Raw genomic sequence first — 17,073 nt, forward strand, 5'->3', positions numbered from 1 at the left:
TTCAGACTGGATCCTTCTCTGACTAGACTATTATAGTATATGTATAAAAATTTATGTTAATTTTTAAAATTGTCTTTGGATTGATTAATTGACTACTACACTCACAAAGGGACATAATTGACAATCATAACAAGAAATACATTTATTATGTTTATCAGCATAGAAACAAGTTCATGATCTATAATTGATTGAGGAAAGCAGTATAATCTCAGCTTATTAGAACAAAAAAATCTTCTTTCTGAAAACTGTAAAGATGTCCATCAAAGAGTTCATTTTGACTATTTCTGAGTTATGGAATAAAGGGGAATTTGAATTTTCTTCTTTTTAATCTGTATTTTCTACTTGTCTGTGATGTGCATGCATTAACTATAATAAAACTAATTATTTAAAAATCCAAAAGAAGTAAATGATTTTTAAAATAGCTTTAAAGCCACCCAAATGTGTGGCCTGATACCAGGACCCTCTGAGCTGGGGAACCTGCCTTGGATGGTCACCTCTTGCTGGGACTGAGACTTCCAGTTCTTTCAGTTTCCAACATCACACTATAGTGATAATAAAAAGAAAGAAAGAAAGAAATGTTTCAAAAAGAAAAACTGTTTACGCTCTATCTTCCATCTCCACTTTTTACCTCTCTAGATGTGAAATCTTTGGAGTAAAGTTATTTCTGGCACAAGTGGTATTCCAAATCCTTCTTCAATGTGCTGTAGGTATTTTCTGCAACGTGGTGGTTTAAAAGAAGGTTTTAAACTGTGGCTCCTCGCCCTGTGCTATATTTGCACAGGACTGATTGCCAGGTGCATTGGTCCAACTAAGCTTCTAGACTCACTTTTTCTCAGCAGTCCCAGGAAAGACCACCAGATCCCAGATCTGCTTAATTTTAAGGACTTGAACTACCTAATAACCTTTGTACAGAGATAGATACTTTCTTTGAAATCTGTCACTCGGAGAGCAGCTCCTGGAATGGCAAAAATCACACAGCTGTTATATCCTTAGTGTAGATCCGAAGTTTCTGTCTAACGGAGACTCTCAGAGCTGTCTTTAATGGTTGATTCTGCTTCTTGATGTCTGAAAAATCAGCATCTACTGCATTTACCCTTTAAGATGTATTTTCCTGTTAATTGAGCATAATGTCACGGTCTTCTTATTTTTATCCAAAATGTTTTAATGAATTTGTGTCATATCCTTCATTCTTTTTTTTGCCTTGAATTTTTCATCAGATTCTTTTATGTTCACTTTCTGAACACAGATTTGGAATTTTTTTTTTTTTTGCTTGTTATATAGTGTGCCTCTTGAGACATGTTGGATTTTCTTGTCATTTTGACACTGATGTACCAGAATGAATTTCCTATGAGAACACTGTTGCAAAGAAATTGTTGTGCTCTGACAGCAGATGATTTTCATTATTTTTATTTTCTGCATTTGGGACCCCAATGCATGCATGTTGAAAATCACAGTAGTGATCATCGGCAGCCAACTGGACCTGGGCATTTTTCTAATGTAAACTACTGCTCATTATATTAACTTCTTGTATTTGGTGATCAGCAACTTGGTTTAGAAAAATCATTTTTCTTTTTTTTAATATTGCTATGTTGTCCTGCATGTATATGTGTGTGTGTGTGTGTGTGTATATATATATATATATATATATATATATATATATACACACACACATACATACATACACATAGCATGATGTAAAGAATTATTTAAGTATTTACCCAATCTTACCTCTTGCTAGACTTTGGTTCTGAGAAATTCTTCTTGTTATCTATAATAAAATTTGTCTTTGAAGAGAGTCAAAATGTGCTCAAAAGCAACATGAAACTAATCAAAGAAAAAAACTCAGTATTCTTCAGGTTGTGGTTGTTCCAAATGTGGGGATGATCAGAAAACACTCCTTCCCATTTCCATCTTAACTGCCCCCCATGTCTTTTGAAAGAAAAACAGCTTATGCATTTCAAATAAATTTACTTCTCTGCACGGTCATTTCCCTGAGCTTTGGGATAATATTCTTCTTGAAGTATTTGGAAAGTATTGGCTAGATCTAAAATTATACTCTGAAAATGGGACAAGAGCCCAGGTCCATGCAGAATGGTGGGTGCCTGAGGCAGAACCTAGAGAGGGTGGTATGATTTATGGTGGAGGCTCCAAGGTTTCATCAACAGCCTCAAAGGTGGGAGGGAGCTGATGGAGGCACCTGCTCTTTGGTGCTGTTACCATCCAACACCATCCTTTGTCAGAGGTGGAAGCCAGTCAGCCAGGAAAGGACCAGGTATCTGTCCTTTGAGCTCCTCTGTGAATAGCTCTGGAAGCCACAGCTGTGATGTCCGCTATTCCCACCTAGCCTGGGTCTCATCATCTTAGCAATCTCCTGAGGTTTCTGCATCCACCCTTGGCTTCCCTGGTCCATTTCCTAGAGTGCTGTTCTTGAAATGCAGCATGATCAAGCCTCCACCTTCCCCTAGCAGCATGGCTTCTCATCTTTTAGAGTAAAATACAATTCATACATGATAAGGCCCATCCAGCACCATGTTCATGGTCCAGCAAGTGACCTCACCTGCCTCCTCTTTTCCATTCCTCAGAAGCTTTGTGCTTCCCTGGTCTCTTGCTAGATCAGGTTTCTTTATTACAGCATCTCATATAACCACATCTATCAATTTCCTGCAGAATGCTCACTCTCTGTGTGTAATGAAGTATTCAACATTGGCTTTCTTTGATTAATGTAGGATCCACCAGAGAAGAGAACCTATTCGCACTGTGGTATCACCAACACCAAACCCAAGAATATGGCTCAATTGGTAAAGCTTAAAAAGTCTAGATTGAGTTACCAGATCCTATGGAACAGATCTTAGCTGCACAAACTGGTTACACTTGAATCATTGCCACAAAGGGGCCAAGCCAGACTTCTGTTGTACCTGTTATGACAACGCAGTAAACACTAGTTAAATTACATTGACTTCAACTTCTCCTGGCTCAGTAGCTGGGCCCATTCTCTCTTCCTTTTGAAGCATATCCACAGCTATTCCTGGAAGTTCCTAAAGTGTAGCAGTGGCCAAACATCTTCCATCTGGTTCTTTCCCTCCTGCTCTGTTACCCTGGTTCTCGTGTCCATGGCTTTTTGACATCACCTGAAACAACAATGTGGTGGCCTTTATCGAGAGTCCCTGCTGTCTGCACCCCAGCTGGTTACTGCAGTCCTGGTACAGGGATCTTCTCAAAAAAAAAAAAATGTAGCCATAAATATAAGTCTCCACCCACAGAGACTAAAGCTGTTTGAAAAGCTGGAAAAATAAGCAGACAACAATAACTACAGAAATCTTTAGGGTCCAGAAATAAGTCAGGACACATACATTGTGTATTACCTTATTTAATTCTTGTTGACATAGGAAACAGTTTATTTCAATTGGTCTTCCTGGGCTCTGGAGACCCAAGTCATTCTGTAATGACAAGATCCAAATAGGCTTCACTGAAGATAAATGACTTCTACAAAGACACAAAGAAGACGTTCTGAAGTGTTTGTTTCATCCTCATCTGTTGACTTTATTTATGTTACCGTTTAAGGTATTTTCTCCCTGGTCTCCATTTCTAACGTTTGCACTTCTCCTTGTGACCACATATCCTATGAACAACACTCAAAGCCCTCCTTGTGTAGCTCACAAGGCCTCATGTGCCCTTCAGCTGCCCTTGTGATGCTCCTGGAGGACCCAGCAGGAATTGTGGGTTCCCACCGCCAGCCTGTGTTTATTCTTAGTTGAAGGAGTGTGGGGATGGACTTCCTGCCAGACTCCCGCCCTGGCATTCCAGGTAGCTATGGCCCATTCTGTGCTATTTATAACAAGTGACGAAAATAGCTGCAGCCCTCTGAAAGGTGTCATAGTGCCATCTGCCCGCCGGCCTCACCCCCCCTTGACAGATGGTTTCTCTTCCAGCCTCCGGAGGAGGCAGAGTTGTGTCCTCACTCAGACCAGAGGCCGGGGGTGGCACTGAGGCAGGGCTTCTGCACAGGGGTCCAGGCCAAGCCTGGTTATGGATCCCCTAAAGGAGGTAGGCCTTTGGAGGAGAGAGGAGAAGGTAAGACAGCCCAGTCGTTGGAATTGGCTGCTAAGTCAGGGTGAGGATCACAGGCAGTGCCCATCTGACCCTGAGCTGTGGTTGGGTTTGAGACTCATGACTCTTCAAGCCTGAGCTGGGGCTGAGTCTGGGGACAGGAGGTGAATGGACTCATCTAAAGGGTCTATAATGAAGGGCAGAAGACAGGCAGACCCCTGGCCCTTCCTAGCTGGGTGACTGTGAGCAGCTCCTCTCTGGGTGGCTTCCTTTTCTAAGGAGGTAGCCCTAGAAAACACTGTCACGCTCAGGTGTATCAGAATCACCTGCAACTTGTTAAATAAAGATGCCTGCGTTTATTTATTTAGTTTATTTTTTATGCAGTGCTGGGGAGTGAAGGCAGGGGAAGGGGGTTGGGGGTAGGAAGGATAGCAGAGTGAATCAGACATTATTACCCCACGTACACATGTTACTATGACCGGCATGATTCTACATCATGTACAAGCAGAAGAATGAGAAATCATATTCCATTATATATGATGTATCAAAGTGCATTCTATTTTCATGTATAACTAATTAAAACAAATTTAAAATTTGTGGGAGGCCAACCTTACGGGTGACTGAGTTACGCTCCCAGCTGGGTGCTGAGGCGCTCAGTCACAGAAATGGGTGTGTCTTGCTACAGCCCCATGGGTGAAGCTATGCTCACCTGTTCCTTTGTAATATAACCCCTTGCCCTGCTTAGGATAGAATCTTCCATGGAAGTGCCTTGTGTGTGTCCCCTCCTCTTACTGTGCCCTTGGGTGTGGCCTACCCAGGTGTCAGTCAACCTGCTGACAGTGGACATCATGAAGATAGACTCAGCCCCCTGAAACCTGACCCCTTTCCTCATTTGAATAGCTTCTCCTCAATAAAAGGGGTCAGCGCATGCTCTCGCTCTCTCTCTTTCTGCAAACCCTTAAGGTCAGAGGAGCTGTCACAGCAACCCCAAAGAAAAAGGTATTTGTGTCTCTTGTGTGGTTATTCTGTGCAGCCCAGTTAGCCCAGTTTAACTAGAGTGACCCCTGAGCCTTTTAGTCGTGAAAACAGAAACCCGGCAAAATTTTTTTTTAAATAACAAAAAAAAGATGTCAGGTGCCATGTCAGCAGACTGACTCTTTAGGTCTGAGGGGAAGTTGGGGATCCATACATTTACCAGGTGCCTTGGGATATTCTGATCTTCCAATGCTATATTCCTTTATTCTAAACTTTTCTAAATTGGGGGCAAGAATGCATGGGAGATAGGCATTTACCTCATGAGATGATGGGGCAGTGCCAGAATCAGACACTATCAGTCACTTGCTGCGTACACCCCAGGAAGCCTTCAATGGGGGCGTTATTCAAAGGTGATTTTTGAGGTGGAAGGCGGAATCTCTGGGCTCAAGTTCATTCCCCTCTACATTCTGTCCTATGTAGCATTTCCTTTTTCCCTGGTGTGATTACCATCTCGCTCAAAGGTCACAAACTGGGATCCCGAAAGACAAACCCAGGGAGGCCATGCGTGAGTTTGTCTGTCTGGTACTTTTCAGAAGTTTGAATCTGTCTGGCGTCAGACTGGGCACTTGCTCTCTGGCTCCGCACAGGCTCACCACATCCCACCACATTAACACCCAGCCAGCCCTGAATCTTTATGTTACCTGTTGGGACCCTGATCTAATTCTAGATCTAATTGTGCTTCTCACCCCGTATCTCTAGCCCAAAGCAGTCTTCTTGGCTCTAGACCCATGTATCCAAATGCCTCCTGGGAGACAATCCAGATTATGTGCCTAATGGAAGGCCTGGTGGGATGGGGCTGCACATATGCTAATCACATTAATGATTCTGTGTTCACGTTTCGCAGAATCTCACAGGCACATAAGCTCACCCTCTGCAACCCTGAACTCTTCACTCGCCTGCCTCACCTGCACCTCGTGCCTCCGACCCACATCTCCTTTGCCACCAGTGGACCTGTCAGGACGTGTCCTAAGTCTGGGAGCCATCCTGGCCTCTTTTCTGTCCACTCCAATTCATCATCAAACCTTCTGCTAAAAGGTTTTTTTCCCATCTCTGTGGTTGCTCCCTAGTCCAAGGCACTTTTGCCAGAATGGTAGGCGTTGCCTGTGCTGTTCTCCCTGCGGATGTTATTGTTTCTGTTGGAACCCATTGTCCCATCTAAAACCACGGATTACACTAAACACACCCATCTCTCGCCTCTCCCTTGCAATACATTTGTTGGCCTCCCATTGTCCCAGGATGAAATCCAAGTTCTTTAACAAGGCTGCTCCTCTCCTCCCCGCCTCCTCTGCAGTCTGTGCTCCAGACCCTGGGGACTTCTGTCGTCTCTGGGATGTGCCCTTCTCTCTCTGGCCTCTGGGCCTTCATACACACTGTTTCTCCTCCTGGAAGACTTTTTCTCCTTCTATTGACTTGAAGAACTCCTACATTTTCTTCCTGTCTCATTTTAGCTGTCACTCCTTGGAAGGTCGTCCCAGATTCCCAAGACCAAGTAGGTCTCCTGCTCTGACCTGGCAGCGCCCCTCTGCTTTCCCGAGCATCACATCCATCACATTGCATGGGGATTGCTTCTGATGATTGCTTCCTCTCTAGACTAAAGCTACATAGGGCAGGGCCCATCGCATCTAGTCTGTTCTCTGCTCTCTCTGATGTCTAGCACATACTTGGAATGTAGTAGGTACACAATAAGTATTTGTTGAGAAAAGGAGAGAAGAAGGACAGAGTGCAGTGGGACAACCTAACTTTCCCTTATTCTGCCGTCATAAAGGAAGAAGCATTTTGTGGCCAAGGGGAAGACAAGAGCTAACACACACTCCCCCTCTCATTGAGAACTTCTGAGGTCAGGAATTCTCTCTTGTTCAAAGATGTATCTTCAATGCATCAATTAGCTTCACATTACTATAACAAAATACTTGAGATAACTAAATTATAAAAAGAAAAAGTTATTTTGGCTTATGTTTTTGAGGTTCCAGTCCATGGTTTGGAAGCCCCGTTGCTTTGGGCCTCTGAAAGGGTAGTACATCATGATAGTGTGTAATGGAGTGAAACCCTCATGAAACAGGATGTGGAAAGGAAGAGGAAGAGACCTGGGTCACACAATTCATTTTTTGGAGTGGGGGTAGGGTGGGCAGTACCAGGTATGGAACTTAGGGGAAGTTGAACACAGAGCCACATCCCAGCCCTATTTTTTAATTGATTTTTTTAAAAGTAAATGACAGCGGAATGCATTACAATTCATATTACACACATACAGCACAATTTTTCATACCTCTGATTGGATATAAAGTATGTTCACACCAATTCGTGTCTTCATACATGTTCTTTGGATGATGATATCTATCACATTCCACCATCATTGCTAACCCCCTGCCCCCTCCCTTCCCCTCTCACCTCTCTGCCCTATCTAGAGTTCGTCTATTCCTCCCATGTCCTCCTCCCTAACCCACTATGAATCAATCACCTTATCAGAGAAAACAGTCAACATTTGTTTTTTGGGGATTGGCTAACTTCACTTAGCATTATCTTCTCTAACTCCATCTATTTACCTGCAAATGCCATGATTTTATTCTTTCATTGCTGAGTAATATCCCATTGTGGATATATGCTACATTTTTTTTATCCATTCATCTACTAAAGGGCATCTAGGTTGATTCCACAGTTCAGCTTTTGTGAATTGTGTTGCTATAAACATTGATGTGGCTGTGTTCCTGTAGTATGCTGTTTTTAAGTCCTTTGGGTATAGACGGAGGAGAGGGATAGCTGGGTCAAATGGTGGTTCCATTCTCAGTTTTCCAAGGAATCTCCATACTGCTTTCCATATTGGCTGCACCAATTTGCACTCCCACTAACAATGTATGAGTGTACCTCTTTCCCCACATCCTCTCCAACACTTATTGTTGTTTGTCTTCATAATAGCTGCCATTCTGACTGAAGTGAGATGAAATCTTAGAGTAGTTTTGATTTGCATTTCTCTAATTGCTAGAGATGATGCACATTTTTTCATATATTTGTTGATTGATTGCATATCCTCTTCTGAGAAGTGTCTGTTCAGATCCTTGGCCCATTTATTGATTGGGTTACTTTTTTTTTTTTTTTTTGGTGTTTAGCTTTTTTGAGTTCTTTATGTACCTAGAGTTAGTGCTCTATCTGATACGGAAGGGGTAAAAATTTGCTCCCAAGATATAGGCTCTCTATTCACCTCACAGATTGTTTATTTTGCTGAAAAGAAACTTTTTAGCCTGAATCCATCCCATTTATTGATTCTTGCTTTTAATTTTTGTGCTATAGGAGTCTTATTAAGGAAGTTGGGGTCTAATCCGACATGATGAAGATTAGGGCCTACTTTTTCTTCTGTTAGATGCAGAGTCTCTGTTTTAATTCCTAGGTCCTTGATCCACTTTGAGTTGAGTTTTGTGCATGATGAGAGATAGGGGTTTAATGTCATTTTGTTATATCTGGATTTCCAGTTTTCCCAGCACCATTTGTTGAAGAGGCTATCTTTTCTCCAATGTATGTTTTTGGCACCTTTGTGTTACATAAGATAATTATAATTTTGTGAGTTAGTCTCTGTGTCCTCTGTTCTGTACTATTGGTGTACTAGTCTGTTTTGGTGCCAATACCATGTTGTTTTTGTTACTACTGTTCTGTACTATAGTTTAAGTTCTGGTAGAGCGATACCACCTGCTTCACTCTTCTTGCCTTTGGCTATTCTGAGTCTCTTATTTTTCCAGATGTATTTCATGATTGCTTTTTCTATTTCTATGAGGAATGCCATTGGGATTTTGATCAGAATTGCATTAAATCTGTATAGTGCTTTTGGTAGTATGGTCATTTTGATAATATTAATTCTGCCTATCCAAGAGCAAGGTAGATCCTTCCATCTTCTAAGGTCTTCTTTGATTTCTTTCCTTTGAGTTCTGTAGTTTTCATTGTATAGATCTTTTACATCTTTTGTTAAGTTGATCCCCAAGTATTTTTTTTTAGGCTACTGTAAATGGGGTAGTTTTCCTCATTTTCTTCTCAGAGGATTTGTCACTGATCTACAGAAATGCCTTTGATTTATGGGTGTTGATTTTATATCTTGCTACTTTGCTGAATTCATTTACTAGTTCTAGAAGTTTTCTGGTGGAGCTTTTTGGGTCTTCTAGGTATAGAATCATATCGTCAGCAAATAGTGCTAATTTAAGTTCTTCTTTTCCTATACATATCCCTTTAATTTCTTTCGTCTAATTGCTCTAGCCAGTGTTTCAAGAACTATGTTAAATAGAAGTGGTGAAAGAGGGCATCCCTGTCTTGTTCCAGTTTTTAGAGGGAATGCCTTTAATTTTTCTCAATTTAGAATGCTCTTGGCCTGGGGCTTAGTGTAGAAAGCCTTCGTGATGTTGAGATATGTTCCTGTTATCCCTCCCAGCCCTATTTTGTATTTTATTTAGAGACAGGGTCTCACTGAGTTGCTTAGTGCCTTGCTTTTTCTGAGGCTGGCTTTGAACTCATGATCCTCCTGTCTCAATCTCCCAAGCTGCTGGGATTACAGGTGTGCATCACCGTGTCCAGCCCACAATTCTTTTTGTTAGTGTGCCTTCAATGACATAAGGACCTCCCGGAGACCCCTCCTACTAAGAGTTACACCACCTCCCAATAGAGCTACCCCAGGGACCAATGCTTTAACACAGTGCCTTTGGGGAACACTTATCCAAACCATAGCACTCAGCATCTAACAAAGAACAGTGGAGGTTGCATAATAAATGAATTCATCTTGAACATCTACAACTAATTCTAAGAACATCTATAACTAATGAATATATAATCGGCCAGAAATATGCTGTGGTTTTTTTGTTTATTTTGTGATAAGACTTGAGCAACTAGTTGTCTTTTTGAAAGTATGTACACCTATACACACCTTGATAAAAAAATAAAATAAAATAAAATCTAAAAGAAAAGCCATAGTTCAAAAAACTCTCACTAGGGACCCTCTGTTACCACTAACCCAAACACACTGCAAACGTGGGGCATATTGTCTAATGTAATGAAGCTGCTCCACAGTCACAGAATCACCTAAAGAAAATGCAGTTCATCCACTGAACTAAAATATAGATTTTTGTTTCACCATTTGGAAATCTGGGGTGGAGCAAAAAGTGGGAACCTTGTATCTAGAGAGCCTGAAGTTTGGGTTCAAGTCCACCATTTACTCCATGTAACCTTGGGAAACTTGTTCAAACCCTCTGCTTTATTTTCTTCCCTGTAAACTAGGGGAAATTAAACACCTTGCAGGGTTATTTTGAGAAATGAATATAAAGTGTAAAGCACCTAGCACAGGCCTGACATATAACAGGTGCTCAGTTGATGGCTTGGCTTAAATGCACTCCTGCATTTCAATTATTTAAAAGCATCGTGTCTGAGCTCACACAGAAAACAAGGAGCTCATGAAATATTACTCTCCTGGTGGGAAGAGGCACCATTTATTTACTGTCTGCTCTCTTAAAAGAAAGAGGAAAATTGTGGCAGAGCATAGAAAAGCAATAGCAACAGAGAGGCTAGGGGAAAGAAAATGGGAGAATTTGATTCTCACTGGATCTTGGGGTCAAGCTGCAAAGCAAGGCTCTTCTTCCCCCCCGCCCGCACCTTCTGCTATGCACTGAATGCATGCGTTCCACCATTCATGTGTTGAAAGCTAATCTTTAATGCGAGGGTATTTGGATGGGGCATTCGGGAATTGATTAGTTTCAAGGGCAGGACCCTCATGAATGGGATCAGTGCCCATATAAAAGAGACCCCAGAGAGCTCCCTCATCCCTTCTGTCATGTGACGACACAGTCATGCTGTCTGTGAACCAGGAAGTGAACCTCAACAGACACCACTCTGCTGGCACCTTGATCTTGGACATCCTAGCTTCTAGAACTGTGAGAAATGAGTTTCTATTGTTGATAAGCCACCCAGTCTATGATATTTTTGTTACAACATTCCAAAAGCATTAAGGCAGCCATTTAGTACTTATGAAGAAGCCTTCAGGTGGGTGGCAGGAGGTGCTCAAGGACAAAAGGAGTCTTGTTAATTCAAATGGCTCATCTCTTGAAGCTTTTATTTTATAAAAAAAAAATGAACTTCACTGTCATTTAAAAACGTTTTTCTTCATTTGAAGGCAAATTATGTTCAGTTTAGAACATTCATACAAGTTTTTAAAAAAATCAAAAAACAACCCTCCGCCAAAACCCCACATTTCCCCCAAATTCTCCTATGAGATAAGTACTGAGAACATTTTGCAGGTTATCCGTCCAAGGTTTTGTTTAAGTCAATATGGCCATAAGCTAATATGTTCAAGTACAGCAAATGAGATCGCGTGGGACAGGACCTACTCTTCTGTAATCAGATCTTTTTCATTCTACAGCTTGTTCCAAGTGAGGAAGTGAACATATCTAATGTCACCATGGGTGAAAGCGATGGACTCCCAAAGTGGCTGCCCACAGCCACTCAGTGCCCTCTCCGAGTGGAGCCTGGGGTCTGTGTCTGTTTCTCCTCCATGAACAACTTGGTAGTCAGACCTACACACAGCACGTAGCTGTTCCCTCACAGTTAATCCTCACATTCAATCTTAATATATTTTCAAGAAAAGGAGACAATAAGATGATGTGATGAAAATGTTTAAATCAAAATGGGTGGGAAGGTGGAGAGGGGCTGGAAAGCAGCATGACGCTTTCCATTTCCCATTCTCGCTGCCTGCCAGATCTTATCGCAAGTGCCAATTCATTTCTATTCGACAAACTTTAAAAATGAATGAGACACAGCTCCTATCCTTAAAGAGATGGGAATCTAGTAGCAGACATGAGACACAATAACTCATTGAACCTGATAAATGAGTTTTCTCTCTTATTTAGCACCAAAATTCCTGCCTCTTTCATCATGAAGCAAGGACAAGATGGACATAATTATATTAGAAAAGTCAATGTTTAATGTTGCTATAGTAAATTGTGTACATTCACCTTTTAATTCTTACATTTATGTTAGATATATATTCATATATATATATATATATATATATATATATATATATATAGTAGGAACTGAAGCACAGAGAAGTTAGTATCTTGCCCAAGGTAATTCAGCTAGTAAGTGGCAGAACTGAGATTTATTTTTATTGATTGATTGATTGATTTAGATACTGGGGATTGAACCCAAGGGTGCTCTACCACTGAGCCGCATTCCCAGCCCTTTTTATTTATATTTTTTATTTTAAGAAGGGTCTTGCTAAGTTGCTTAGGGCCTTACTAAGTTGTTGAGGCTGGCCTCAAACTTGCAATCCTCCTGCCTCTGGAGTCACTGGGATTACAGCTGTGTGCCACCAGGCCTGGCTCAGAACTGGGATTTGAATAAGGTCCTTTGGGGCTAGGGCCCTTGACCATTGAAGCACACTGCCGTTGGGCTGGGGGACAGTGTCTTGGCAACCTGGAGCATGCATTGTGATTCTACTTTCTAGGTACTGTGGCCTGAAAACCAGCCTACTGTCGTCCCCCATGGTGGGGTTCATGGTGACCAATCAGTGCACCTACTACTCACCCATAGGCTTCCCTCAGATCCCAGTGGCTGCCTTGGCGGTGGAGAAAGTGGGTCACTCCAGCGTGCATTACCGACTTGCTCTGTTTCCACCTAAGCACACCGAGGAGCCACCTTCAGTGGATGACAGTGACCTCTCTGATGGCTTTTTCTTTGGCCATCCTAAATTGGCTCAGTTCGATGCTTTGGCCTGTACCACGGGGTCTTCAGTCCACGTCTTTGTGAATCCAGCCACCAGCAAGCCAGCAGGGCTCCCTGAAGACTTCAGGAAGGGCCTCTTGAAGCTGATGATCCCAGCTTCTGTATGAATTGCGTATACTCTGTATGGAATTGCTCATAAAATAAAGTTTAGATTATTCTCTCTGAAATTTCTTCTGATTTATTAGATATATCTTTTGCCTTTTAAATAGCTGTGAACTTCTTCAAAGTTTTTTAAGAGTCATCTAGCTCTGTCAATGACACACCTCCTTGCATAAGACCGTGGGCCAAGTATTTTTGCACAGTGTATCCCTTGGACCATCACAGCCAACCTCGCAAGACAGGTATTGTTCTCGCTGCCCTTTTACAGAAGAGGAAAGTAAAGTTTTCAGAGTGGAAGCAGCAGCCAAAGAAAGGCCATTGGACTCGGAAGCCCATGCTCTTAGCCACCACATAATGTTACCTCTCCAGCCTGCACCAACCCTGAGGCCCAGGCCAGCCCAGGCCCTGGAGGATCCATTTCTGCAAAGGAGCCCCATTCACTTCCTGTAAGTCAACTGCTCTTCTCTGCATCGCACGTTTCCTTATCAATATCTCACCAGCTGGGCCTAGTTGAAGATCATTGATCCGAAATGACTCATTAAATGTCTTCAGCTTCTTTCAGCTAATAATCATGTGGCCTATGGGGGATGGGGTGGGGAGTAGGGATGTGAACTCTGGTGATGGAAAAAAATCACCTTCATTTCATATGTTTAAAAACAACCAAAAAACAATCCTTTGATGCTTATCTGTTAGATCCATACTTGAAGCCAAGAGTAGCTATGAATAAAATAAATCTTTGATGCTGAAATATGTGAAGACCATCCTTTGGGATAATAACAAAAATGGTTGCCACTTACTGAGTGCCACCTACACAAAATGCTTTGTGGTCATGACCTTACTTGATCCTTATCCTTGTTCTGTATGGCCAGTGTTATCATTAACATCTTTCAGATGAGAATGTTAAAGCTTCGAAGAAGATCCTTGGAGGCAGAAAAGGGGCTTGAGTTCAAAATTGGTCTCGGCCTCATCCTGACCCCCAGAAAACTGTGGGTTTTATCTCTCTGGACCACAGTTGCCTCATCTGGAAAACATGATCCCTAAAGACCTTTTTCCAGTTGGACTCCTGAATGCTTTTAAATAAATGGAGACTCTTGGCCTGCTATGGAACTGAGTTCCAAATCCCTACCATATATAAATAGCTTTGGAATATCCTCACTGATATAAACAAATCCAAGTGCTATCCCTTTGCCATTAAGACCAATCAAATTTCAACTAGATCAATTTTTAGATTTTAGAAACACTTCACACAGTGATTCTAAAGCTTGGAAGACTATTAACCAGCAGCCTGATGTTTGCAGGCATTATCTACATGACCTCTGACACTTGACCTTCTCAAGCAGGTCAGTGAGGAGAAATTCTAGTACTCATGCATCACCTCCAACTTCAAGGCCACATGCATTATCTCACCTTAGTTACATAACTACTCTGAGTGTTGAGTTTTGTAATCATTATTATTATTATGCCCACTGTGGAATTAGGACAGGCTCCTCAGGAGGAAGTGATCTGTCCACCCAAACTGTGAAACTTCTGCCCGGCAGAGCTAGAACTCTAATCCAGCTGGGTCTTTGAATCCATCTTTCTGTGTTGCCAGCTATGCAACTCATCACAGTAAACCTGAATTTTTATGTTACACTATTCTATACCACCAGTCTTTGAAAATTATGGGGATAGTAGTGGTAGTTTGACCAAGAGGTTCTTAATCAGAGGCAATTTAGTGGAATAATGAAGACAACAGGTCCACCATGAGTGAGACCTGGATTTGTATCCTGGATCTGTTTTCTCTGTGGGGAAACCACACGTCTAAGTTCTCCCGGAATAGTTCTGATTATCCCAGCATCATGGGCTAATACTTGTGGGTTCCAGAGCAGGAGTAAAACTGGCAAATAGTCCATGGGTCACTCCACCCTTTTTCTCTCTCTCAGTGGGCTTCATGTAGGTGTATACTTTAGTCCATTCCTGCTGCTGTAACAAAATGCCTTAGACTGGGTAATTTATAAGAAGGAAGTTCTTACAGTTTGGGAGGCTGGAACATCCAAGATCAAGGCATCAGCAGCTTTGGTGTCTGGCAAGTATTCCTCTCTGCTTCCAAGATGTTGTCTTGTGGCTGTATCCTCACATGATGGAAGAGTAGAGGGGCAAAAGGAGGACCTCACTAGCTCTTTCTAGCCCTTTATAAGGGCACTAATCCTCATGACTTAATCCCCTCTACAGGGTCCCACCTTTTAATACCATTATATCGGGACTTTGATTTTAGCATATGAATTTTGGGGGAACATATTCAAACCATTGCAGTGTATATGGATACCCCAACTTGCATGATCAAATTGAGTCCACTCTCCAACAGCTGACATTTGGCTAGTCTAACTAGCTATGCATGTGCCTACTACTTTGCCTGCCTTTTGGAAGAATACCTGGGGAAGAGGCCAACCAAGGCTTGAAGATGTTTGGGGTCCTTTGGGCATGCACTTCTGGGGTCTTATGAGGACTTGGAGGCATATCTAGAAAAGGTGGCCCTGGCTCTGAGTCAGCAAAACCCTTTGGCCCAGGACGTTCTCAATCACGGGGAGAGGCACAGCCAGAAGAATGGAGTGGGTCTTTCTAAAATTCCAAAATGGGCAGGGAAGGTGGGCCAGGATTTGGAGAGATATTGATTAAAACTGGCCCCTTTCATTGTCAATGGTGTCTTGGTCTGAACAATCAATGACATAGTCACCTTGTTTATGAGTTGTGTGACTTTGAATATTACTTTCCTCTACATTCCCTGATTTGTGACATAGGGAAAATAATGCTGTAGTGACCACAGGCACTGTCCCCCAATGTTTTCAACAGAAGGATTGCACTTCCCTGCTCTCTTCAAATTAGATATGGACATGTGACTTGCTTTGAACAATGTCAGTGGGCAAGAATGACATGGATCCTTTCAGGAGGCAGCATTCAATTACCTGTGTTTGGCTTTCTTTTTTTTTTTTTTTCTCTCTAATATTTATTTTAATTGTAGTTGGACATAATAACTTCATTTTATTTATTTTTATGTGCTGAGGATCAAACCCAGGGCCTCGCATGTGCTAGGTGAGTGATCTGCTATTTCTGGTAGATGTGCACTACTGCTGCCATGAACAACGGCCCAACCCCCAGCCAGCTTTGCAAAAACAATTAAGCTTCTGTTGCTTCAAAGCCCTGGGATGGTAGGGCTATTTGTTACCTAGCATAACCCATTCATTCTCTTTCTTTCAAGTACCAACCTCATAGGGCAGTTGAAAGAGTTGTATGAGAAATGTCTGTAAGTACTGGCATTGTGCCTGGTATACAGCTACTAGAATTTATCCTAGAAGAAATGCATTATGCACCCGCTTACACAGACATCTTCAAGGTTGGAAAATACCCTATTGTTACATTCATTATCTTTGATGCAATTCTATGGGAAATCAGACACTGTTTTCTATTTTATGTGAGAAAAATGACAGAGGTAAGAAAACGGCCTGGGATAGGGGAGGGATGCTTTACACCTGGGGTGTGTGTCCCCCCTAGGACTCACCAGAATTGAGAATGAAGATGCTTTCTTTAAAAATAATCCCACGTTTGGGTAAATCTCATAAGTTTAAGAACTGATGACATCATCTTTCTAGTGCTCAAATTTTTAATACTTCACTGTGAGTCAAAGCAGTGAATATTATGGCACTCATTGGATTTTACTGGGAAATTCTAGCACTATAAATTTGTTTTAAAACTACAGAGAGAGAGAGCCAGATCTCATATGCATGTTCTTGGAGAAAGCCAGGATTTTATTATAAAGTGGCAAAAATAAATCTAGAGAGACTTAAAAGAAAAATTGTCAGTCATTACTACTTTACTCTTCACAAGCTATTTTAGCTGAGCTGCTAATAAGCAGCCATGTTGTTCCCGCTGTTTGCCGGGTACTTCTGAGCAGATGTGACTTGTGCGTTTGCTAACAAGGGGACAAGTGCAATAATCAAGCAGGTGAAGAAAATCTTCAGGTACCGCAGATTTTCTAACTATGTTTTTGTTACACTCGAATTCCTTCAGAAACCTACAGGACGAGATGAGAGGTACAAAATGTGTGTTCATGTTTTGCTTAGACAGAATATGGCTCCTAGCAATTAATGCTTTCAGTCACATTAAGCATTA

General features: G+C 41.9%; 1 protein-coding gene across 4 annotated transcripts in view; it reads left to right on the forward strand.

The window, feature by feature from the left end:
- Positions 1-13,628, forward strand: part of LOC139707107 (uncharacterized) — a 185,503-nt gene extending 171,875 nt beyond the window's left edge. For all 4 annotated transcript variants that reach the window (XM_071617114.1, XM_071617115.1, XM_071617116.1 and 1 more), the window contains one exon: positions 12,551-13,628. In XM_071617114.1, the coding sequence (XP_071473215.1) occupies positions 12,551-12,935 (385 nt within the window). In that variant the 3' untranslated portion in view covers positions 12,936-13,628. The remainder of the gene's footprint in view (positions 1-12,550) is intronic.
- Positions 13,629-17,073: the final 3,445 nt, after the last annotated feature.

Source organism: Marmota flaviventris, chromosome 9 (assembly GCF_047511675.1).
Source record: "Marmota flaviventris isolate mMarFla1 chromosome 9, mMarFla1.hap1, whole genome shotgun sequence".
NCBI classification, from domain to species: Eukaryota; Metazoa; Chordata; class Mammalia; order Rodentia; family Sciuridae; genus Marmota; species Marmota flaviventris.